The 21,684-nt window shown below is 48.2% G+C and overlaps 1 protein-coding gene across 5 annotated transcripts in view; it reads right to left on the bottom strand.

Moving 5' to 3' along the window:
- Positions 1-21,684, bottom strand: part of LOC138447877 (regulator of G-protein signaling 8-like) — a 658,995-nt gene that overhangs the window by 51,979 nt on the left and 585,332 nt on the right. For 4 of the 5 annotated variants that reach the window (XM_069604341.1, XM_069604346.1, XM_069604342.1 and 1 more), the window contains one exon: positions 1,744-3,905. The exons of the other annotated variant lie outside the window; for it this stretch is intronic. In XM_069604341.1, coding sequence (XP_069460442.1) covers positions 3,615-3,905 — 291 coding nt within the window. In that variant the 3' untranslated portion in view covers positions 1,744-3,614. Of the gene's footprint in view, positions 1-1,743; positions 3,906-21,684 lie in introns of those variants that run through there. 5 annotated transcript variants of the gene reach the window in all.

The raw sequence follows: 21,684 nt of genomic DNA, 5'->3' as shown, positions 1-21,684 counted from the left end.
CGGCCGCTGAGACCACCGAGTCCGGCAACGGTTGAGACCGCAGACACTTGGTCGCAGACTCCGGCACCCGGCACTTTTTCTCAAGTCGGTCTCTCTTTGCTGGGGCTGAAGAAAGGTTCTTCAGCAGCGCCAGCCCCTCCTCGCAGACGTCGTCCAAAAGCGGTACCGACAGGATAGTCTTCCTCTTTGCCTCCCGGCGTTGGTACAGGAAGACCTCCTTCTTGTTCCCCCCCCGGGGTGAGCTGTAAAAGCTCCGATGTCCGGGCAATCATGGAATGAAAAGATCCCACCTCGTCGGTGGAGAGGCTCTTAACGCCAGGGTGCGGAGTGTCGAGAGGATATCCTGCGATAAGTCTCTTGGGGGTTACAGGTTCACTGGGCGCAGTGCCCATGTCATAGCCCCCTTTGACGGTATTGATGTCGCCGTCGCCGCTGCCTTCGGTGGGCTTCTCTTCGATGTTCCCATCATCGTCGTTGTCGTTACCACCGTGGATGGTGTGGACGGAAAGCACCTCGTCCTAGTCGGACAAAGACATGTCAGTGCCCTGGATTTTTTCTCCACCCCCCCACCCCCCTTCTTTGGGTCCTGAGAGGTTGGTCCCGGGTTAAGCTCCGGCATCCTCTTCTCCGGGGACTTTTCTATTGGCTTGAACGAAGACTCTCGCCTGGCAGGGAGAGACACTCTGGCTGCCGCCGGGGCACCCTGGACAGGGTCCACCCCTTTTGCCTTCGAAAGGGAGGCCACCACCATCTCAATCGAGGAGAATAATTTGGCCTGGATCACCTGGGCCTTCACAGGCAGGTCCGCCATCTAGGCCATCTCCTTCACGGGCAGCTCGGACACCTTGTCCTGCTTGGCCTTCTCCTTCACGGGCTGTTTGGACACCTTGCCCTGGTTGGCCTTCTCCAGTGTCTCCCACTGCTTCCCCGGGGTAGCTGACTTCCTCTTGGATGAAGAGCTGGAGATTGAGGCCGACGGAGACAAAGAATGCGCCCTGACAGTCGAAGGACCTGCTTGTGCAGCGACTCTGACGGAAGCAGACTTGCGGTGCTTGGCCTTGTGTTGGGCCCCCACGAATGGAGCGCCCTCAAAGGACTTAGAAGCTCAGTTTGGCTGGATCTGGAAGAGGCACGCATGCCCCATGTGAAGCATCCGGGAAAGAGGCCCTGGTCTTGAGCTACGCTGCCAACCGGACGTGTCGCTCCTTCATCGTGCCCTTGGTGAAGCCATGGCAGAGCTCACAATCTTCTTCTTTATGCGGCGGGTGTAGACAATACAGGCACTGGGAATGCTTGTCATCTGAAAAAACGTTCTGCAAACCGCAGCTGGGGCACAGCTTGAAGAGGGAAATTCCGTCCTTCTCCTCCGACATGATCTGGAGCGGTGTAGGCCTGAAGACTTCTGGAAGCTTTCAAGAAGAACACTCAATGATTTCCACCCTTGAGGGCCAATGAAATATGCCAAAAAATGGGTCCCCGTTAATCGGAAGGGTAAAGGATGGAGCACATGGGCTCAATTGAACCGAAAATAGAGGTTTCCTAGCAAAAACACAAAAAAATGCAGAAAGCTCGAAGAGCGAAACGCGAGGACTCCCAACATGAACGTGCGGTAAAAATCTGAAGATGGCTGCCAGAGGAGGGGCTTAGGTAGAGGGCAGTCATTGGCTTGGGGCAGTATGACCCAGAGCTCAGTGATTCGTTTATAGGAGAAAGACAGTTTAGTATCGAAACTGAAACCGTGTTTTCTTTTACCGAGGATTCCCAGCCTGACGATGGGGAATATTCATGAGCATGTGAATCCATGCCAGACCCCATGCTGGAGAACCACTTGTATTAATATGATAGGGTATCAAAGTGCTCAACTGTCAACGCAACATTAAGTCCTAGGAGAAGAAAAGATTCGGTCAAAACAGAAGAGCTTTTCCTCATGGTGTGTGATTTTAATACCGCAGGTGGTGTGCTCGATAAGACTACGGAAAATTGGGTGTTAAGAATGCATGTGGTGTGCATTTGAAAAACCACTTGGGCATGCTTGGTAGGACCACTGGTGGTACAGTGTTTGAGGAAAACCTACTGGTGCAGTGTGTGGTGACACCTCTTAGGCTGAGTGTTTTCAGGACTGCTGTTGGTGAGCTTAGTTAATAAGACCCCGGTAGCATGTGTTTGCAAGACTACCGGAGACATGCTTGGTAAGATCACTGGTAGTTTGCTTGGTAAGGCCTTGATATAGTGTGGGATAAGATCTCTTGTGGTCTGTCGTTGCAAGGTCCTTGGGGCCATGCTTGGTAAGATCACTAGTAGTTTGCTTGGTAAGGCCTTTGATACAGTGTGGGATAAGACCTTCTGTGCTCTGTCGTTGCAAGGTCTTTGGGGCCATGCTTGGTAAGATCACTGGTAGTTTGCTTGATAAGGCCTTTTATATAGTGTGTGATTAGACCTCCTGTGGTCTCTTGTTGCAAGGTCATTGTGGCCATGCTTGGTAAGATCACTGGTAGTTTGCTTGGTAAGACCTTTGATATAGTGTGGGTTAAGTCCTCCTGTGGTCTGTCGTTGCAAGGCCATGCATGGTAAGATCACTGGTAGTTTGCTTGGTAAGACCTTTGATATCGTGTGGGATAAGACCTCCTGTGCTGTGTCATTTCAAGGTCATTGGGGTCATGCTTGGTAAAATCACTGGTAGTTTGCTTGATAAGGCCTTTTATATAGTGTGTGATTTGACCTCCTGCGGTCTCTTGTCGCAAGGTCATTGTGGCCATGCTTGGTAAGATCACTGGTAGTTTGCTTGGTAAGACCTTTGATATCGTGTGGGATAAGACCTCCTGTGCTCTGTCGTTTCAAGGTCATTGGGGCCATGCTTGGTAAGAACACTGGTAGTTTGCTTGGCAAGGCCTTTGATATAGTGTGGGATAAGACCTCCAATGGTCTGTAGTTAGAAGACCATGCATGGTTAGATCACTGGTAGTTTGCTTGATAAGGCCTTGATATAGTGTTGGATAAGACCTCCTGTGCTCTGTCGTTTCAAGGTCATTGGGCCATGCTTGGTAAGATCACGGGTAGTTTGCTTGGTAAGGTCTTTGATATAGTGTGTGATAAGACCTCCTGTAGTCTGTCGTTGCAAGGTCATTGTGGCCATGCTTGGTAAGATCACTGGTAGTTTGCTTGGTAAGACCTTTGATATAGTGTGGGATAAGACCTCCTATGGTCTGTAGTTGGAAGGCCATGCATGGTAAGATCACTGGTAGTTTGCTTGATAAGGCCTTGATATAGTGTGGGATAAGACTTCCTGTGGTCTGTCATTGCATGGTCATTGGGGCCATGCTTGGTAAGATCACACTTAGTGTTCGTCATTAGACCCCTCATGGCCACCATGATTAGGCCAAAGTTGGCATGCCACGTAAGACTGCTGATGACCTGTTTGAGATGACTGCTGGTTTGCATGCAGTAAGAGCACAGCCCTACGACTTCTAGCGCGTCCTTGATAAGACTGTTCATTAGTTGTTTGGTATTGATGGTGTTTGTAAGACTGCTGGTGGTGTTTTGGCAAAACGGCTTGTAACATGTGCTCTGTAAGGCTGCTGGTCTCATGATTTGTAAGACTTCTGGTGACATGCCTGTTAAGATCGCTGATCAAGCTTGGCAAGGCTGCTGATGGCATGCTCTTTAAGACTGATAGTGGTGTCCTTGGTAAGTCCACCGTTGATATGTGTGCTAAGACCACAGGCAGAAGTTTCCTCCCCATTCTTTCCTCCCAAGAGGTTGAGGTACAAGTCAGCACGGAGAAAGCGAGGGTAGGAGTCCTTCTCCATCAAGCTGTAGACCCGTTTCTGGGCGGTGTCGAAACTGCAGACCGTTGGCTGGCTTAGGCTGGTGAGGATCGCGGCCCGGGTTCTGGAATCCAGATTGATCTAGAGAAGAAGACAACCATGATAAGTTGATTATGCCGGGTTCCTGCCTCTGAACACCACTTCCTATCAATCAGCGCAAGTTCCTTTTCCCGAAACCTATTTCCAGTCCTTGAATTCAATTTTAGTGTTATTGACTCCGTTTGCAGTTAGTAACATTTATTAATGACCATTTCCAAATTATCAGTCCTGAGCGAAGTGAGGACCGGTAATGGAGAAAAAGGTCAAATAACAAGGGGTTATTGACAACAAGAACAGTTATCAGCAGTATTAGCACACATCTGTCCAAAGAAGACATTCAAATACATTATCAGCTGCATGAACTATGGGAAATGATATGGGAGCTAACGTGGACTAAAGCACATGAAAAGTGGCAAAGACAATGACATATGTTAAATTCAGATGTGGTGCCTATGTGTTTGAAAAGGAAACATGAGCTTAATGCACTGCAATGAATAAATATATGGTTTAAGATGAGCGTGTGCTTAGCCTTCAAAGGTAAAGAGGAAAAGATTGGAAAACGGTGTCGCCGTTTCGACGACAGGTTGATGGAAATCCGTCAAATACCAGGTAGTTATTGACTGGTGTTCCATTGCCTGGATTAGCTGAGCCAATCGACATTCACTAATAATAATTGCTATTGAATGCTACTTTCTGTCCCTGAATGCTGTTTCTTCTGCTTGAATGCTCTTTCAGGTGATTGCAAACTATTTCTTGTTAAATTTTTAATTTCTTTTTATTTATTTGATTCAATTGATTTACAATTTTTACAAAACAACAGAAAACAAAGAATAAAGTCAATTTAGTTCTCCTTTAAGTTAGTTTATGCTTTTCTTTTCAATATGATCAATTTCCTTTGTCTTTTTCACTTTCCTTTGTCTTTTTCAGTCCCATTTTACCTGCTACGACCAGATTATTTGTTTCCAATTCTCCATCCTTAATTTTGTTTCTGCATTTCCCAGGGTACTATTCAACGTAGTTTCTACATCTTTGCTTGATAACCTAATTTTCCGTGTGTCTATTCGACCTGTTTTTTAGAACTTCCTAGGAAGAATGAACTCACGGCTATCACCGAACACGTCCCGTCTACATTCATCAATACCATCCACCAGTCTTCTTCATTGGATGACCGGAATTCTGAGAAGTGATGGCCCAAAAAGGTTTTTTTCTCCCCGATTAATCCTGAACACTGGAGTAATAGATGTTTCAAAGTTTCGACCTGGTCCAGGCTTTTAGAGTAACAACATTTATTTTGGTCAGAATTCTCCCTGATTGCAAGGATCTCCTTAGTAGGTAGGCAGTTCAAGCGTGTCCTCAAAAACGTTGTCTCGGTATACCCTAAAGGGGAGTTTCATCAAGTAGCCTGCCGACATGTTTAACCTTCAGCAGTTCTTTGGTAAACTGGCTATTAACTTGTAAGTGGAAGTGATGGCAAGAGTGTAGATCCAATCGTGTTCATCTAGCTTCCTTTTTACCCTTGTGGGGTTTGATATCAGGTCTGCTTCTGTACAGCCAATTTCCTCCAGCTTGGCTCTGTTTCAGTTCGTTCAGTTATTGAAGAGTTTGCTTGCCCCACCTAACAGTTCTTCGTTGATTATCTGAAGTATTTTGGGCAATTTGGTAAACTCATTTTTCTGAACAGCGCCAGACTGTTCCATTCGAATGTGGCTTGGAGAGAAAGGAGGCTCAACCCTCTGCGTATGACTGTTATTGGAGTTGAGTTTGGGAGACCCAAAACTTGCCGCCAAAACTGTCCCTCGAGCCTGGGCCAGACTTGTGTTGGTATTCCAGGCATGGCCTCAGCTCCATAGTTCAATGAGGGGACAACGTTTGCCTTATAGTAGTTTACTGCCGCTAACAGGGGAAAGCAGCCACCTTTCTTGTCCATAGCCTTAGCTTGACTAGCCAGAATCTTGGCTTTTTCAAGCAGGAAATCTTGCATCGCGGTCTCCGCTGTGCTGTTACTTAGCGTGACTCCCAGATATTTAAATTGCTTTACTCGCTCGATCTGGGATTCCTCCAAAAACCATTTCAGTTTTTCATTTAGTTTTGCTGTTTTTTTTCGAAGCTGATGATTTTTGTTTGTTCTTTTTTTATATCCAAATTATTGTCGTTGATGTATTTCTGGAGACTAGCGAATTGTCGCTGGAGGCCCACTGCAGTCTGATCTATTAGGATCAAGTCATCTGCATACAAAACATGAGTCACACAAGCTCCCCCTATTGTGGGAGGGATAGATCTAATCGAAGGCTCAAAGTATTGGAGGTCCGAGAGGTAGAATATAAATAATGCTGGTGCCAGGGGGCAACATTGTTTAACGCCTCTGTCTGTGGGAAGTGCTGATGATAATATGCCAGAACGATTGAGACTGACTTTTATGGACGTGTTTGAGTAGAGGGCTATTAGAGGTTCTAGTATTGTCACTGGACAGTCTCTCTCAATTAGCTTACCCCATAATGTTTATCGGTTAACCTGGTAAAAGGCCTGGACCAAGTCAACAAATGCCATTAAGATCCTCGGTCTTACCCCCTGCACCATTCCCTTCAGAGTACACAGTAGAAGGATATTTGCCTTCGTTCCGACGTTTTTTACAAATCCAGTTTGGAAAGGGTCGTTACAACCCGTGCTCTTTGTCCAGTCCTGGAAGCAGTCCAATAGGAGCGGACCGAAAACCTTACCAATCACATCTAGAAGTGCGATAGGTCGATAGTTTCTTGGGTTTTCTTTCAGCCCCTTTTTGAAAAATGGTGCACCCATGTTTTTTCGCTGACGTTGTTCTGCTGGAGATCCCCAGCCGTGGCAGCATTGGACTTAACCAAGGACCAAAAATCTTTTATTTTTTTGCCACCAATTATTCGTAGCCTTTGCTCTGAATCGTTTTGATACAATTTGATTCTATACCCGGATATCCAATTCTTGTAGGTCTTCATTGCGATCTTTGCTCTTTCTCTATGTTCTTTCAGATTTGTTTTTGCTGCGAGTCGTTTCGCTCTTCTCAGTAGTACTCCTATTTTTCCACAAGCACAATGTCATAAGTATGTGTCTTTTGTGGTAAGTCTCTCTCTATGCCTGGCTTTTTGGAATGGTAGCATTCAAGGAGAGGCTTATAGTCAACTTTGGGATATCCCACAATGTCGCTAGTAGCTCCATAGATGTTGGTGTAAGGCTGTTTTAACATATCGATTGAAGATTTGCTCATTCTTAATCGTGTACCTCCATTACATTCTTCGACGACTGTCGTCATTTGTTCTCTTTCCAGTTCCACTGCCACAGCCCAACTCATACATAGTAGATTATGGTCACTGTTTGCCGTCTTGATTACTTCAAAAGATGTAATGAGATATAAGAGATCTCTAGAAACAAAGATATAGTCAATATCTGCACGTTGGCTACCTCGTTCCCATGTCGCCAATAGAAAATTGTTTCTTGCGGTCTCTGCCTTTAAGAGATAAGGAACACGTGAGGTTGTAAGTGATAAGCCACAGAATTCCTCTCTCGGCTGCTGGTGGGTGCTTAATTTGTCCATTCTTATTATGAGCTCTCTTTAGACAATTTGCATTAAAATCTCTGCACTCAGTGCCCTGATTTGTATGTGTGTCATAGATAAGGTTAGCAGCCATATCCAAGAACTCTTTATTGGACAGAATTTGGGGATTCCAATAGAGTTTTATGATCACCAAAGTGATGCTGATGGTTTCACAGGATGGGTCCAGCTCACCAGGAGTTCTTGGGCAATGGATTAGAAAAATTGTTTTATTCTGTTCAGTCCACTCCCTGATTTGATCGCTGTTAATAGACCAGATGTAGGACGTCCTTTAGCTCCTTTAGTGGCAGGAGAGATTGTATCTTCATATCCATCAAAGTGGGATTTTTCCATCAGCCATGTTTCTTGATGACACAAGATATCATAGTCTCCCAGGTTTACATCACTATGGGCCGTTAAATGTTTAAAGGCCCTTGTATTCCACAAGTTCATTCTCAAGTTTGTTGTGTTGTCCGTGGCTCTGTTGTTAGCCTGGGTCAATGTGCACGGTGCTAAATACTTGGGTGGCTATGTGTATGATTGTTGGCCCAATGCTTCCGGGACCCATGACCAATATTGATGGTCCTGGGATTTATTTTGACCAATCGGCGGAGTTTCTATACTGCTTGTAAGTCTTGGTCCAGTTTGAATGTGACATTCAAGTTGGGTCTTGGACCCCTGGGAACACGCACAGTATCTTGCGGGTCCTTGAAGATCTGAATCTCTCTTGTTTTGTCTCCAGAATGTGGTTCATGGGAGGAGGAGATGTTCACACTTTCCGGTCGGCTTCTTGACCCCCCTGACAACTCCTCTGTTTCACATGACCAAGGTGAAGGTTCGCTAGAGATCTTGACAGACGTTAGGTCAAAGCCGAGCATTAATAAACTTTCCGCTGCATTCCACAGCATCCCCTTCAGCACCAGAGATGAAATGTGAAGGTAGATACTGTCCATAGGATGCTCCTCCCCAAATTCAGTTATCTTCAAATCATTAGAAGGAATATGGCATAGATTTGGGATGCAGTGGAAGAGCGCCATGACTGTCTTCCTATTCAGGATCAAGTCATCTCCTTTGTCTATAACCCTATCTTGTTTGAATGAGCGGTTACTATTTCGCTTTGAACTTGATGAATGGTTTCTCGTGATTTGTGGGTCTTTCCCAGTATTTCCTAAAGGGATCAAATTTGCTGTCCTGTAAGTACTGGTACTTGGCTTACTACCAGTTTGACCAGTTAGTGTCGTGTTAGATGTATCGTAGTGCTGCCGCTTTGTCCAGGCAGATGTTGAACCTTGGTCCTGCGAAGTCGTAGCTCTACACTGTCTATTCTCTAGATTGCAAGAATTGGAAAGTGCTCCATTCACAGTTCCTAAAACGAGGGGAGGTTTATTATCCCTTGTGTTTCCACTAAGATATCCCTTGGATGCATGCTCTTTGTCTCTTTTCCTCAAGCGTCAAAAAGACCAGTGATTTTAGGCCTACTGTCCCTGGGTCTGAAGGAGCTGGTGGTTCTATGTTTTTTGTGACTGGTTTTGAGGTCCCTGGGGGCACCGAAATGGTTACCGGTAGCTCTGACTCAGATGACTCAACCGAGTATTGAGACAAGTCCATCAAAACTTGTGTTATTTGGGAATCATCATTAATTACCGATTGGACAGTCATTCTGTTACTTGCAGTTTTTCCCGGTTTTATAGTTTCAGGTGGTTGCTTAGGGATTTCTTTTAAGGACTTTCTTGGAGCAGGTTTTGGTGCTACTCAATTTGTTTTTTCCTCATTACCAGTTTCTCTCGATAAGAAGACCTTTTGAAGTTGATCTAGAGCTGATGGTAAAGTCTTTGTATCCTGTCTCTGTTCCTTCTTTGTTTGCAAGAAGATAGAGAAATCTTATTTTGTTATTTCAGAGGACCTTTCCGTTTTTTTCTGTTAATTTCCCTATTTCAGAATCTTTGACTTCCAAACCAAGTTCGTTAGTTTCTAGCGGGACACAGCCGTTTGGCGTTCTCTTCTCTCCCGCTGGATCGGGAGTGATTAGGTCTTCTATGTCTCTCGTGGTGATTTCATGTGGTCTTGCTGAACCAGCAATGTTTGGCTTGGGTCTTTTGAGCCTTCTGTTGTTATTTGGGTTATCCAATCCTTCAGTCATAAGGTCCACTTGTTCGGTTTTATTGGAATCGGGCCACTCTGCATGGATGTCAGGAGTACTTGGGGGTGGAGGGCCCGTTGTTCTGCTCTTCCCAGCTGATACGAAGTTCTTCCCCATTTTGTTGTTCCTTGTTTCCGCTGCCATGATATATATCTCCAGGTACATTAATTTGGAGTGCATCATGGCTATCATAGTTTTATGATCCTTCAGGGTATCGTTTATAGCCTCATATACTTTGATAAATGGAGCTAAAACGATAGTCACTGTCGACATTATTGCAAGTAGGTCCAGTTTTTTATTTTGGTGATCTGTTTCTATTGGTCCATGAAGATGCTCTGATTGGCGGTCTCCGCAGGGTGAAGTGGTAGAATCTTGAAACCGGTCTATTGCTCGGGTGTTATTATGACTTTGATCCAGCGGCTGAGTGTCTGCTACTGTCTTCCCTTGCTCCAATCTTGTTAAAGGATGCTGATGTTTCGAGTCACACAGTTTGGAGCCCCTCCTTCCCTCTTTTTGGGAGATAAGAGGTGGGGGGGCTTAATCCAGTTTGTTTCGCTGTTTGTTTTGACAAAGTGTCATCGTTGTATCTGCAGATTTCACGGACTGGTAGGAACGCACACTCCATGCCGTCTGAGTTTCTGTTGTTGGAGGCAGGGGTCTTCAGATCATGTGAGGGTTGGGGGGAGCCAATAATATTCCAGGTGCCTCCTTGTTTCTGATCCATCTGCCTTAGACATTGTCTTTTTGTGGTTATTTTCCAATATGTTCCTGATGGTTTAGTAACCGGCTGTGCGTTGTGTCCGGGCTGTGCCACGTCACTTGATTTAGCTTTTAGTGTCACTTTTGGTTTGCCATGTAACTGTGATGTTTTTTAGTGAAACGTGGTTCACTATGGGCTGATTCCTCGTAATTGATGGCTTTTTCTTAGTAAGACTGTGCTGTATTTTTCCACTTCCGGGTCGCCGGAACTTGTGAGGTGGAGTCTTTTCGGTAAGCAGTAATGCGCTGCAATGGAAGGTCGATCCGTGCATCCGCTCAATGCAACGCTGTGGGGACATCATGTGATCGCGGGAGCATGTTCTCGCGAGATCTCGGCCTAACATGATCTCGCGAGCCCACGCTTTGCAGGAAAACGTTCCCATGAGTGTTGATGCAGCGGCAGACCAAGCAAGTCATGCCACAGCGCTGCTCCTGATAAGGAGGCAACAACAGGAGGTTTTGAGCAGCCTCCAGTCACAGCTTCTAGGGCATAAGTCCACAGCCACAGGAGGCTACATGGGGGCCCTAGGAGCTTGCAGCATGCCATCATTGTGCACACCCTTCCCACAGTGAGTTAACTGGGAAGCCATGAAGTTGAACTGAACCGAACTGTGAGTAAATGTTTGTCCCGAGTTAAGGCAGTTTAAGGTCCCCCGTTTGTCTTACAATAAAGACAGTTGGAACCCCTTACAGCATCCTGTCATCCTTTAAGGCCACAACATAATTGGCGACGAGGATATCAAAATACCCACGGGCCCACCATGCAAGGTGCCACACCGCCCCCTGCCTTTCTCCCTTCACCAGGGACACCAGCAATTCCATGGATGCAGTGGAGGCCCCTTTTCTCCACCTATCTGGAAGCAGTGGGCGGCACGCGGTATGCCCCCGTCAGGAAGAGGGCTATGCTGTTAAATGCATTGGGGGTTGAAGGTCAGCGCATTTTTGCCAGTTTGAAGGCAATACCTGCGGCCGATGATGACGACGACGACGACGTCTACAAGGAAGCGACTCGTCGCATTGTGAAGAGGTTCACCAATAAGGAGAACGTTGTACTGCACAGGCTGAGGTTCTACACCCGCAAACAAGAAGGGAGCGAACCCGTGGACGACTACATCACCAGGATGAGGGAGCTGGCTTCTCTTTGCGCCTTTGGCGAAAACGCAGAACAGGTCATCTGCGACATGCTCGTCGTTCACACTAACTCTAGGAAAGTGCAGGACAAGTTCATACAAGAAAAGGAGGTCACCCTTGAAAAGGCCATCCAAATTGCCAGGGCGGAGGAAGAAACCTCCAGCAGACGCAAAGAGGTGGGAAGTCACCTGCCCGTGCCCGAATTTGCGGCACTACAATGGAGAGGGCGCAGAGACAAGCAGTCCCGCGACGGCCCCAGAGACAAAGGTCCCAGGCAAAAGGAGGCACCCAAATGCTATAGATGCGCCAGCACCAAGCACATGGCGAATGATCGCGACTGCCCCGCCAGGAATAAGGAGAGCTCTAAGTGCGGACGCATTGGTCACGTGGCTCCCGCATGCACGTGGCGGGAGAAAACTGTTTTCCGTGTCGATGGTGACTGCGCTTCAAGCGATGATGACGATCTACAGGACAGACCCATGGTCGTCATGGTCAACGCCCCCCATACCAGGAGGGAAAAGCCCCACTGCACCATTAAGGTTGACGGAATGGAAACGCGCGTCATGGCAGACTCGGGATCTGACCTCACTATCCTCCCCATCAACACATACAAGGAGATGATGGGACAAGCAAAAGTAGAGATCAGAACGACCAGGGAAAAACCGACGGTGTTCGGTGGTGCAACTGTCGACCTTTTAGGCTACATCAAAGCCCGGATCGATTTCAAAGGGAGGTCTACCACCACCAAAGTGTATTTCTCACCCAAAGGCCCAGCCGTGCTGGGATGGGACGATCAACACAAACTCAGCATGAAACTAGATCCCAGCACTCCGGAACAGGTACTCATGCTCTCCTCAGGAGCAGCGCAAAATTTCAAGGAGATGTTCCCGAACCTGTTTTCCGAGAACCCAGGGAAGGTGAGAAACTTTGTCCACAAGATTCGCCTGAAACCCAACGCGATCCCGGTGAAACACAAAGTCAGGGCAGTACCTGCCACAGCGAGACCCGCATTGGATGCCCACCTTCGGAAGATGGTCGAAGAAGGAACCATCGAGACCGTGGAATCCTCAGAGTGGCTGAGTCCAGTAGTTTTGGTCAAAAAGAAATCCAGCAACGACCTCAGGATCTGCATCGACCTAAGAAGCCTCAATCTAGAGGTAATCACGGATAGCTTTCCACTCCCCAGCATCAACGAAATCGTCCTTATGATGAAAGAGGCGGCAATCTTCTCTAAGCTGGACATGCATGATGCCTATCACCAGATTCCCCTGCACAAATCCTCTCGCCCTCTTACAGCGTTCATCACTCCTTTCGGCACCTTCCAATATACCTGCACACCATTTGGGTTGTCGTCGGCAGCATCCGCATTTCAGAGGATGATGAACTCCTTACTTAAAGGACTCACAAATGTTTCCTTCTTTCAAGATGATATCCTCGTGTATGCCAAAGACAAGGAGACCCATGACAAGGCACTCAGGACAGTCTTGAGCAGGCTTCAAGAGGATGGCATTCACCTACGCCATGAAAAATGTGTCTTCGGAGTGAACAAGGTAGAATACCTTGGGTACTGCATCTCAAGTGACGGCATCAGTCCCAAGAAGAACATCATGCAGGCCATAACAGAAGCCCCGGCTCCGATGTCCAAAGAGGAGTTACGCTCATTCCTGGGCCTAGCGGAGTACTATGCCAAATTCGTCCCTAGATTCTCCAAGACCACGTCTCCCATGAGGGAGCTTCTGAAGAAGGGGGCTGCCTACTCTTGGGGCCCGGAACAGAACAAAGCTTTCTGTGAAATCAAAAAGAGAATTCTACACGCGCCGTGCCTGAAAACCATACAACCCTGAATGGGACACCTGCATTACCACAGACGCCAGCGCGTATGGCCTGGGGGCCACCTTGACCCAGAAGAAGGGAGACACTGAGAATATTGTGGCGTTCGCATCCAAAGCGCTGTCATCATCGGAGAAGAATGACTCCACGGTTGAGAAAGAAATGTTGGCATGTTCATGGGCCGTCGACTACTTCAGATCGTACGTATGGGGGACGAGATTCAAGCTGATCACCGACCACAAACCCCACATTCACATGTTGAGCCCGGGCGGCACCAAGACTGCCACCCCGAGGCTGGCCAAGATCGCCGCAAAGCTTCAAGAATACACATACGAGATAGCCCACATTGCGGGTTGGAAAAACGCACAAGCGGACTGCATGTCCAGACTCCTGAACCAAAGCGCCCCCGGTACCACATTCTTGGAAGATGAGTGTGTCGTAGCCTCCATCAGTGACTTAAGGAACGGTGAGTACATGGACCTGAGTGAGCGCCACTGGCAGGAGGAGTTTGAACAGGACGATGCCCTACGGCACGTTAGTACCTGGGTTCGCAAAGGATGGCCTTACGAGAGAGCGATCCCCGAAGGCCTTCGTCCCTACTGGAAAGTGAACGAGGAAATCACCACCATGAACGGTCTCATCCTCAGAGGCGATCAAATCATCCCGCCCAGCGGAATCTGCAAGGTGATACTGTGCAGAGCACACTCAGGCCACCTGGGATGCAACATGACCAGACGCAGGATACGCGACACCTACTGGTGGCCAGGCATGGACCAGGACATAAGACAAATGGTCGAAAGGTGCCATGAGTGAACCAACAGTGACAAACGCCTAGCCGTGAGGCAAGCCCCCATGCTGCCCACCGAAGTCCCCAAAGGGGTGTGGCGAAAACTAGGTTTGGATTTCATTGGGCCCCTGGACAACATGCCCCCAGAACACAAATACGGGATAGTCATGGTCGACTACTTCTCCAAATGGGTGGAAGCTGACTTCACCTCAGACATCACCACAAGCACAGTCATTGAAGCACTCACCGCCGTATTCCAGCGGGAAGGTCTACCAGAAGAACTCGTCACAGACAACGGAGTCCAGCTAGTCTCCCGAGAAATGGAGAAATTTCTCAAGCTCAACAACATTCGACAGCGGAGAGCAAGCCTATACCACCCACAGGCCAATGGCCTGGTTGAGCGGGCAAACGCGCTTCATCAAAGGGGCGCTACAACTGGCTCATGCCTCGGGCCTAGACCCGTACAAGACAGTCAAGGAAGCTGTAGGAGCCCACCGCCTCACCCCCAATGCCGTCACAGGTGTTTCGCCATTCCATCTGCTGAGGGGGAGAAGGGCAGCATCCTCACTGGTACCACCCTGGCTTCATCAAGTGAGGGCTGACGAAGACGTGGACATGGATGACGTAGCGTTTCGCATGCAGCGCAACAAAGAAGCCATGAAGACCCAAGGGGACTTGCGTCGAGCCGCTCGACACACAGCAGTTAACAGAGGTGACCTGGTGAAAATACGCCTTCCCCATAAAGACACTTCGACTGGCTCCAAATACAGCAGTCCCATAGAAGTCATGGAGAGAGGGTCAAACCACATTTGCACCAGCTACGGAAGGAAATGTAATCTAGAGAGAGTGGCCATGTACCGCAGGAAGGAAGACATGGAACAACCACACTGGGATACCGGAGAAGATCAAGACCGCCAGGGGACATTCGAAAACCCTCGCCTCTCAGAAAGAGATGCCTTGGAGCCACACCATGGCAACGAGTTCTCAAGCCCCAACTCTCCAACTACACCCAGGGAGGCACAGCGAAGAACAAGACAAGGAGAACTCGAATCAACCGCACCTCCTCAAGAGTACTCCAGCAATCCTGCCCCAGATACAGATCTAAGCAGACCTCAGAGAGAGAGAAGGAAGCCCAGCAAGTTTGCGGACTTTGTCATGGAATGACCATCCATCCTTTTCCCAGCAAAGGAGGTGTGTGGGGACATCACGTGATCGCGGGAGCGTGTTCTCGCGAGATCTCAGCCTAACGTGATCTCGCAAGCCCACGCTCCGTGGGAAAACGTTCCCGCGAGTGTTGATGCAGCGGCAGACCAAGCAGGTCATGCCACAGCGCTGCTCCTGATAAGGAGGCAACAACAGGAGGTTTTGAGCAGCCTCCAGTCACAGCTTCTAGGGCATAAGTCCACAGCCACAGGAGGATACATGGGGGCCCTAGGAGCTTGCAGTGTGCCATCATTGTGCACACCCTTCCCACAGTGAGTTAACTGGGAAGCCATGAAGTTGAACTGAACCGAACTGTGAGTAAATGTTTGTCCCGAGTTAAGGCAGTTTAAGGTCCACCCGTTTGTCTTACAATAAAGACAGTTGGAACCCCTTACAGCATCCTGTCGTCCTTTAAGGCCACAACAAACGCCTACGTCATTTGGTCGAGTACTGGAAGTAGGAGTTAGTAACAGTGAAATGTGTACAGAGGATGTTTTGTTAACATCCTTATCTGACAGTAACTCGACAACTGGAATGTTCGTTGTCATTTGGGGTATTTGTGAGAGTTCCAAATCTCTTTCTTCCTCACGCCGATGTTTAGAGCTGCGCAGGTAGAGGCTGCAGCTAAAACTCTGCTGCCGAACTCCCCTATTACAATACTTCCTATCAGTGGCTGCAGTGAACTGCCCTTGAATCCCCTTTCCTGTTCTTGAATTCTAAGATATGTTCTGGCTCGGAATGCCTACATGGCCTATTAGAAATCTTCATTACGCAAAGTCCTACACAACCTCGTCCCAGTCCTTTGGTGAGGCGCCGCCATAAGTGACTCCATTGAATTCCACTGAAAAAACATGAGGCCTTTTTTGCTCTTGCTCTATCATAAAAGCAGCTTAAGCTATTCATTTACCCAGAATCCTCCTCTGTACTAATAAAGGCTGAACGCCTGATGGCCACCCCAGGAACCTTGCAGGGAGAGGCGGATAACATGACTGTGATGTCACCTGTAAGACTAGGAGTACTAGATTACTGGTAAGTAACACAGGGATTACCTATGCACTATGAATCCCACTTTTGCAGCACATGAACGCATGAGCATCGGCCAATGAAATTGTGCACCAATTACTTATTGGTCGGAAGTGTTACTGGTAACCCCCTGTCAGATATCATAAAACAACTTTTATCCAATGAAGGAATTCTGCAAAATATTGAGAGTCTGGGCAGTGGCTAGATGGAGGCGGGAATGATTGACACACATGTGAGGACTGAACCAGGTAGCAGACGTGCAAACCTCCATCAAAGAGACTCCTTGAGCATTCACCCACTAAGTGGACCTCCTTCAAGGACCTGCCCTACGTCCTGGGGAGTAAGAGACATCCGCAAAAGAGACTGTGAGCTGAGCCATCTGTTTATTTAGGCAGGAGGTGGACCTCCTTCAAGGACCTGCCCTATGACCTGGGGAGTAAGAGACATCCACAAAAGAGACTGTGAGCTGAGCCATCTGTTTATTTAGGCAGGAGGTGGACCACCTTCAAGGACCTGCCCTACGTCCTGGGGAGTAAGAGACATCCACAAAAGAGACTGTGAGCTGAGCCATCTGTTTATTTAGGCAGGAGGTGGACCTCCTTCAAGGACCTGCCCTACGTCCTGGGGAGTAAGAGACATCCGCAAAAGAGACTGTGAGCTGAGCCATCTGTTTATTTAGGCAGGAGGTGGACCTCCTTCAAGGACCTGCCCTACGTCCTGGGGAGTAAGAGACATCCGCAAAAGAGACTGTGAGCTGAGCCATCTGTTTATTTAGGCAGGAGGTGGACCTCCTTAAAGGACCTGCCCTACGTCCTGGGGAGTAAGAGACATCCGGAAAAGAGACTGTGATCTGAGCCATCTGTTTATTTAGGCAGGAGGTGGACCTCCTTCAAGGACCTGCCCTACGTCCTGGGGAGTAAGAGACATCCGCAAAAGAGACTGTGAGCTGAGCCATCTGTTTATTTAGGCAGGAGGTGGACCTCCTTCAAGGACCTGCCCTACGTCCTGGGGAGTAAGAGACATCCGCAAAAGAGACTGTGAGCTGAGCCATCTGTTTATTTAGGCAGGAGGTGGACCTCCTTCAAGGACCTGCCCTACGTCCTGGGAAGTAAGAGACATCCGCAAAAGAGACTGTGAGCTGAGCCATCTGTTTATTTAGGCAGGAGGTGGACCTCCTTCAAGGACCTGCCCTATGTCCTGAGGGGTAAGAGACATCCGCAAAAGAGACTGTGAGCTGAGCCATCTGTTTATTTAGGCAGGAGGTGGACCTCCTTAGGCCCACACGGGGTATGTAAACATCTGTTAGGAACCTCAGAAAAAGTTTTGGCCATTCCATAAAAGTGCATGAGAGAGGAGCTTAACAAATGGGCCATGGCACTAGAGTGTTACAAGTGCTTCTATCCTTCTTACCAGCATGATCGCGGACCAAAAAAATAAAAAAAATACCAATTTGATAGTCAAAAATGCTATGCTGCCTCTCCCTCCAGCAATCTATCTCACAGGATGTAGCTCCCTCCACCAGTCCTGACCAGTCCTGAGATTGCACTCCCTCCACCAATCTATCTCCTGTGAGGTCTTGCCCTTTAACAATCTAATAGGATGCACTGACCACCAGAGATAGTGGCTTTGCCTTCCAGATCCTGACTTCATAGGATGCACTGACCACCAGAGATGGTGGCTTTGCCTTCCAGATCCTGGCCTCTTAGTATGCACTGACCACCAGAGACAGTGACTTTGCATTCCAGATCCTTACCTCTTAGTATGCACGGACCACCAGAGTTGGCGGCTTCGCCTTCAAGATTCTGATTTCTTAGGATGCACAAATCACAAGAGATGGTGGTTTTGCCTTCCAGATGCTGACTTCTTAGGATGCACGGACCACCAGAGATGGTGGCTTTGCCTTCCAGATCCTGACTTCTTAGGATGCACTGACCACCAGAGATGGTGGCTTTGCCTTCCAGATCACGACTTCTTAGGATGCGTTGGCCACCAGAGACAGTGACCTTGCCTTCGAGATCCTGACTCCTTAGGATGCACTGACCACCGGAGATGGTAACTTTGCCTTCCAGATCCCGACTTCTTAGGATGCGTTGGCCCCCAGAGACAGTGACCTTGCCTTCGGGATCCTGACTCCTTAGGATGCACTGACCACCGGAGATGGTAGCTTTGCCTTCAAGGTTCTGACTTCTTAGGATGCACTGACCACCGGAGATGGTGGCTTTGCCTTCAACAGTCTAACATCTTAGGATGCACTGACCACCAGAGAGGGTGGATTAGCCTTCCAGATCGTGACATCTTAGGATGCACTGACCACCAGAGATGGTGACTTTGCCTTCCAGATTCTGACTTCTTAGAATGCACTGACCACCAGAGATGGTGCTTTGCATTCCAGATACTGGCCTCTTAGTATGCACTGACCACCAGAGACAGTGGCTTTATATTCCAGATCCTGACCTCTTAGTATGCACAGACCACCAGAGATGGCGGCTTTGCCTTCAAGATTCTGATTTCTTAGGATGCACAAATCACAAGAGATGGTGGTTTTGCCTTCCAGATCCTGACTTCTTAGGATGCACAGACCACCAGAGAGGGTGGCTTTGCCTTCCAGATCCTGACCTCTTAGTATGCACGGACCACCAGAGATGGCGGCTTTGCCTTCAAGATTCTGATTTCTGAGGATGCACAAATCACAAGAGATGGTGGTTTTGCCTTCCAGATCCTGACTTCTTAGGATGCACTGACCACTAGGGACGGTGGCTTTACCTTCCAGATACAGACTTCTTGGGACACACTGACCACCAGGGATGGTGGCTTTGCCTTCCAGTTACTGACTTCTTGGGATGCACTGACCACCAAAGAGGGTGGCTTTGCCTTCCAGATCCTGACTTCTTAGGACGCATTGACCACCAGAGATGGTGGCTTTGCCTTCCAGATCCTGACTTCTTAGAATGCACTGACCACCAGAGATGGTGCTTTGCATTCCAGATCCTGGCCTCTTAGTATGCACTGACCACCAGAGATGGTGGCTTAGCCTTCCAGATCCTGACATCTTATGACGCACTGACCACCAGAGAGAATGGCTTAGCCTTCCAGAGTCTGATATCTTGGGATACACTGACCACCAGAGATGGTGGCTTTGTGTCCAGATTCTGACTTCTTAGGATGCACTAACCACCAGAGATGGTGGTTTTGCCTTCATGATTTTGACTTCTTAGGATGCACTAGAGATGGTGGTTTTGCCTTCCAGATCCTGGGTTCTTAGGATGCACTGACCATCAGAGATGGCGGCTTTGCCTTCAAGATTCTGATTTCTTAGGATGTACTGACTACCAGAGATGGTGGGTTTGCCTTCCAGATCCTGACTTCTTGGGATGCACTGACCACCAAAGAGGGTGGCTTTGCCTTCCAGATCCCACTTTCCTAGGATCACTGACCACCAAAGGTGGTGGCCTAGCCTTCCAGATCCTGACTTCTTAGAATGCACAGACCACCAGAGATGGTCGCTTTGCATTCCAGATCCTGACCTCTTAGTATGCACTGACCACCAGAGATAATGGCTTAGCCTTCCATAGTCTGACATCTTAGGATACACTGACCACCAGAGATGGTGGGTTTGCCTTCATGATTTTGACTTCTTAGGAGCACTGACCACTAGAGATGGTGGTTTTGCCTTCCAGAGTCTGATATCTTAGGATACACTGACCACCAGAGATGGTGGGTTTGCCTTCATGATTTTGACTTCTTAGGAGCACTGACCACTAGAGATGGTGGTTTTGCCTTCCAGATCCTGGCTTCTTAGGATGCACTGACCACTAGAGATGGTGGCTTTATCGTCCAGATCCTGACTTCTTAGGATGCGCTGACCACCAGAGAAGGTGGCTTTGCCTTCCAGATCCTGACTTCTTAGGACACATTGACCACCAAAGAGGGTGGCTTAGCCTTCCAGAGTGTGACATGTTAGGATGCACTGACCACCATAGATGTTGGCTTTGCCTTCCAGATCCTGACCTTTTAGGACAGACTGACCACCAGAGATGGTGGTTTTGCCTTCCAGATCCTGACATCTTAGGATGCACTTACCACCGTAGATGGTGGCTTCGCTTTCAGATAATTATTTCTTAGGATGCACTGACCACCAGAGATGGTGGCTTCGCTTCCAGATCCTTATTTCTTAGAATGCACTGCCACCAGAGATGGTTGCATTGCCTTCCAGATCCTGGCTTCTTAGGATGCACTTGTTAGGCAGAAACCTGTGCAGTTCCCTTAGGGACCACTGCAAAAAGTTTAAGACTACAGGTGTTAGCAGTAAACCCAATTGGTAGCAGTCCGCACCACCCAGATTTACCTGGTAGCTGTGGCAGAGCAGTCAGTCTTCTCTCAAGAAGAGTTAGGCAGTATATAGAGTATACACAATAGAGCTAAAAATACAGTAGCACAAGCAAACACTGACCAGAGCTTTGGTATAAAAGTATATCATTATTTATTTAAAAACACACTTGTAAAAATACACTGGCAGTAATGTGTCAAGCAAGTTCAAACACAGTCACTAGAAATATATACACCTCCCTAATCAATTATTTGACAAGTCTAGGTTAAGACACCACTTATTTAGCAAAACAGAGGTGAGCGCATAACCATAGATGGCACTCCAATAATTTGTTTAAAATGGGAGAGAAAAGGCATTATAGGAAAATCACACAGTACCAACCCTTTTAAAGAACCACAGCAAGTCAAGAAAGGCAGGGTCTACTGTAGAGCAAAAAGTTCATAGGCCAGGCCCACTCTTGGAGAGAGCAAGGCGGAATGTGCCCAAGATCACACTGTGGAAATGCACTCAAAGTCTTTGCAGGAAAGTCAAAAAGAGGTTGGATCAAGTTAGAAAGGTAATGGTAACGGGTCCGAGGTCACCCCAGGATAGAGAGTCAAGGATTTACGGGACACCTTGGACAGTCTGTTGCAAGGGAGACCAGGCGGGACACAGTACCTGAAATGGTGAGAAAGTTCCAGCGGGGGCAGTTGTTCCTGGCAGCGGGTGCAAGTCGGTGCTTCGTCCAGGGGAAGAGAAGATCTCGACATGGAGGAAAGCTGGAGGTCGTTGCACTGCCAGGGAAGAAACCAGCCGCGGAGTTTCCCGGTTAAAAGGTACTACCCTTTTATTTGCGGTAGTGGTGAAGCGTGGCTATCGAGACGCTGGGGTGCTTGGCACGGGCGATTCGACCACGAGACGATCCAGGAAGGCAAAAAAGGCGAACTGGTTGGTCCCACCAGCTCAAAGGGAAGAAGACTCTCCTGGAAGAAGATCTTCTCTGTCGTCGGAAAAGTGGTGAGTTTCGTACAGCAGGACTCCACCGGTGGTGTTGTCGTTGTAGATGGCTCAGCTTCTCCC

This window comes from Ambystoma mexicanum, chromosome 3q, assembly GCF_040938575.1.
Source record: "Ambystoma mexicanum isolate Mex_15411 chromosome 3q, UKY_AmexF1_1, whole genome shotgun sequence".
NCBI lineage: Eukaryota > Metazoa > Chordata > Amphibia > Caudata > Ambystomatidae > Ambystoma > Ambystoma mexicanum.
The sequence above is the reverse complement of the archived record's forward strand: the minus strand, read 5'-3'. Positions and strand labels throughout refer to the sequence as shown.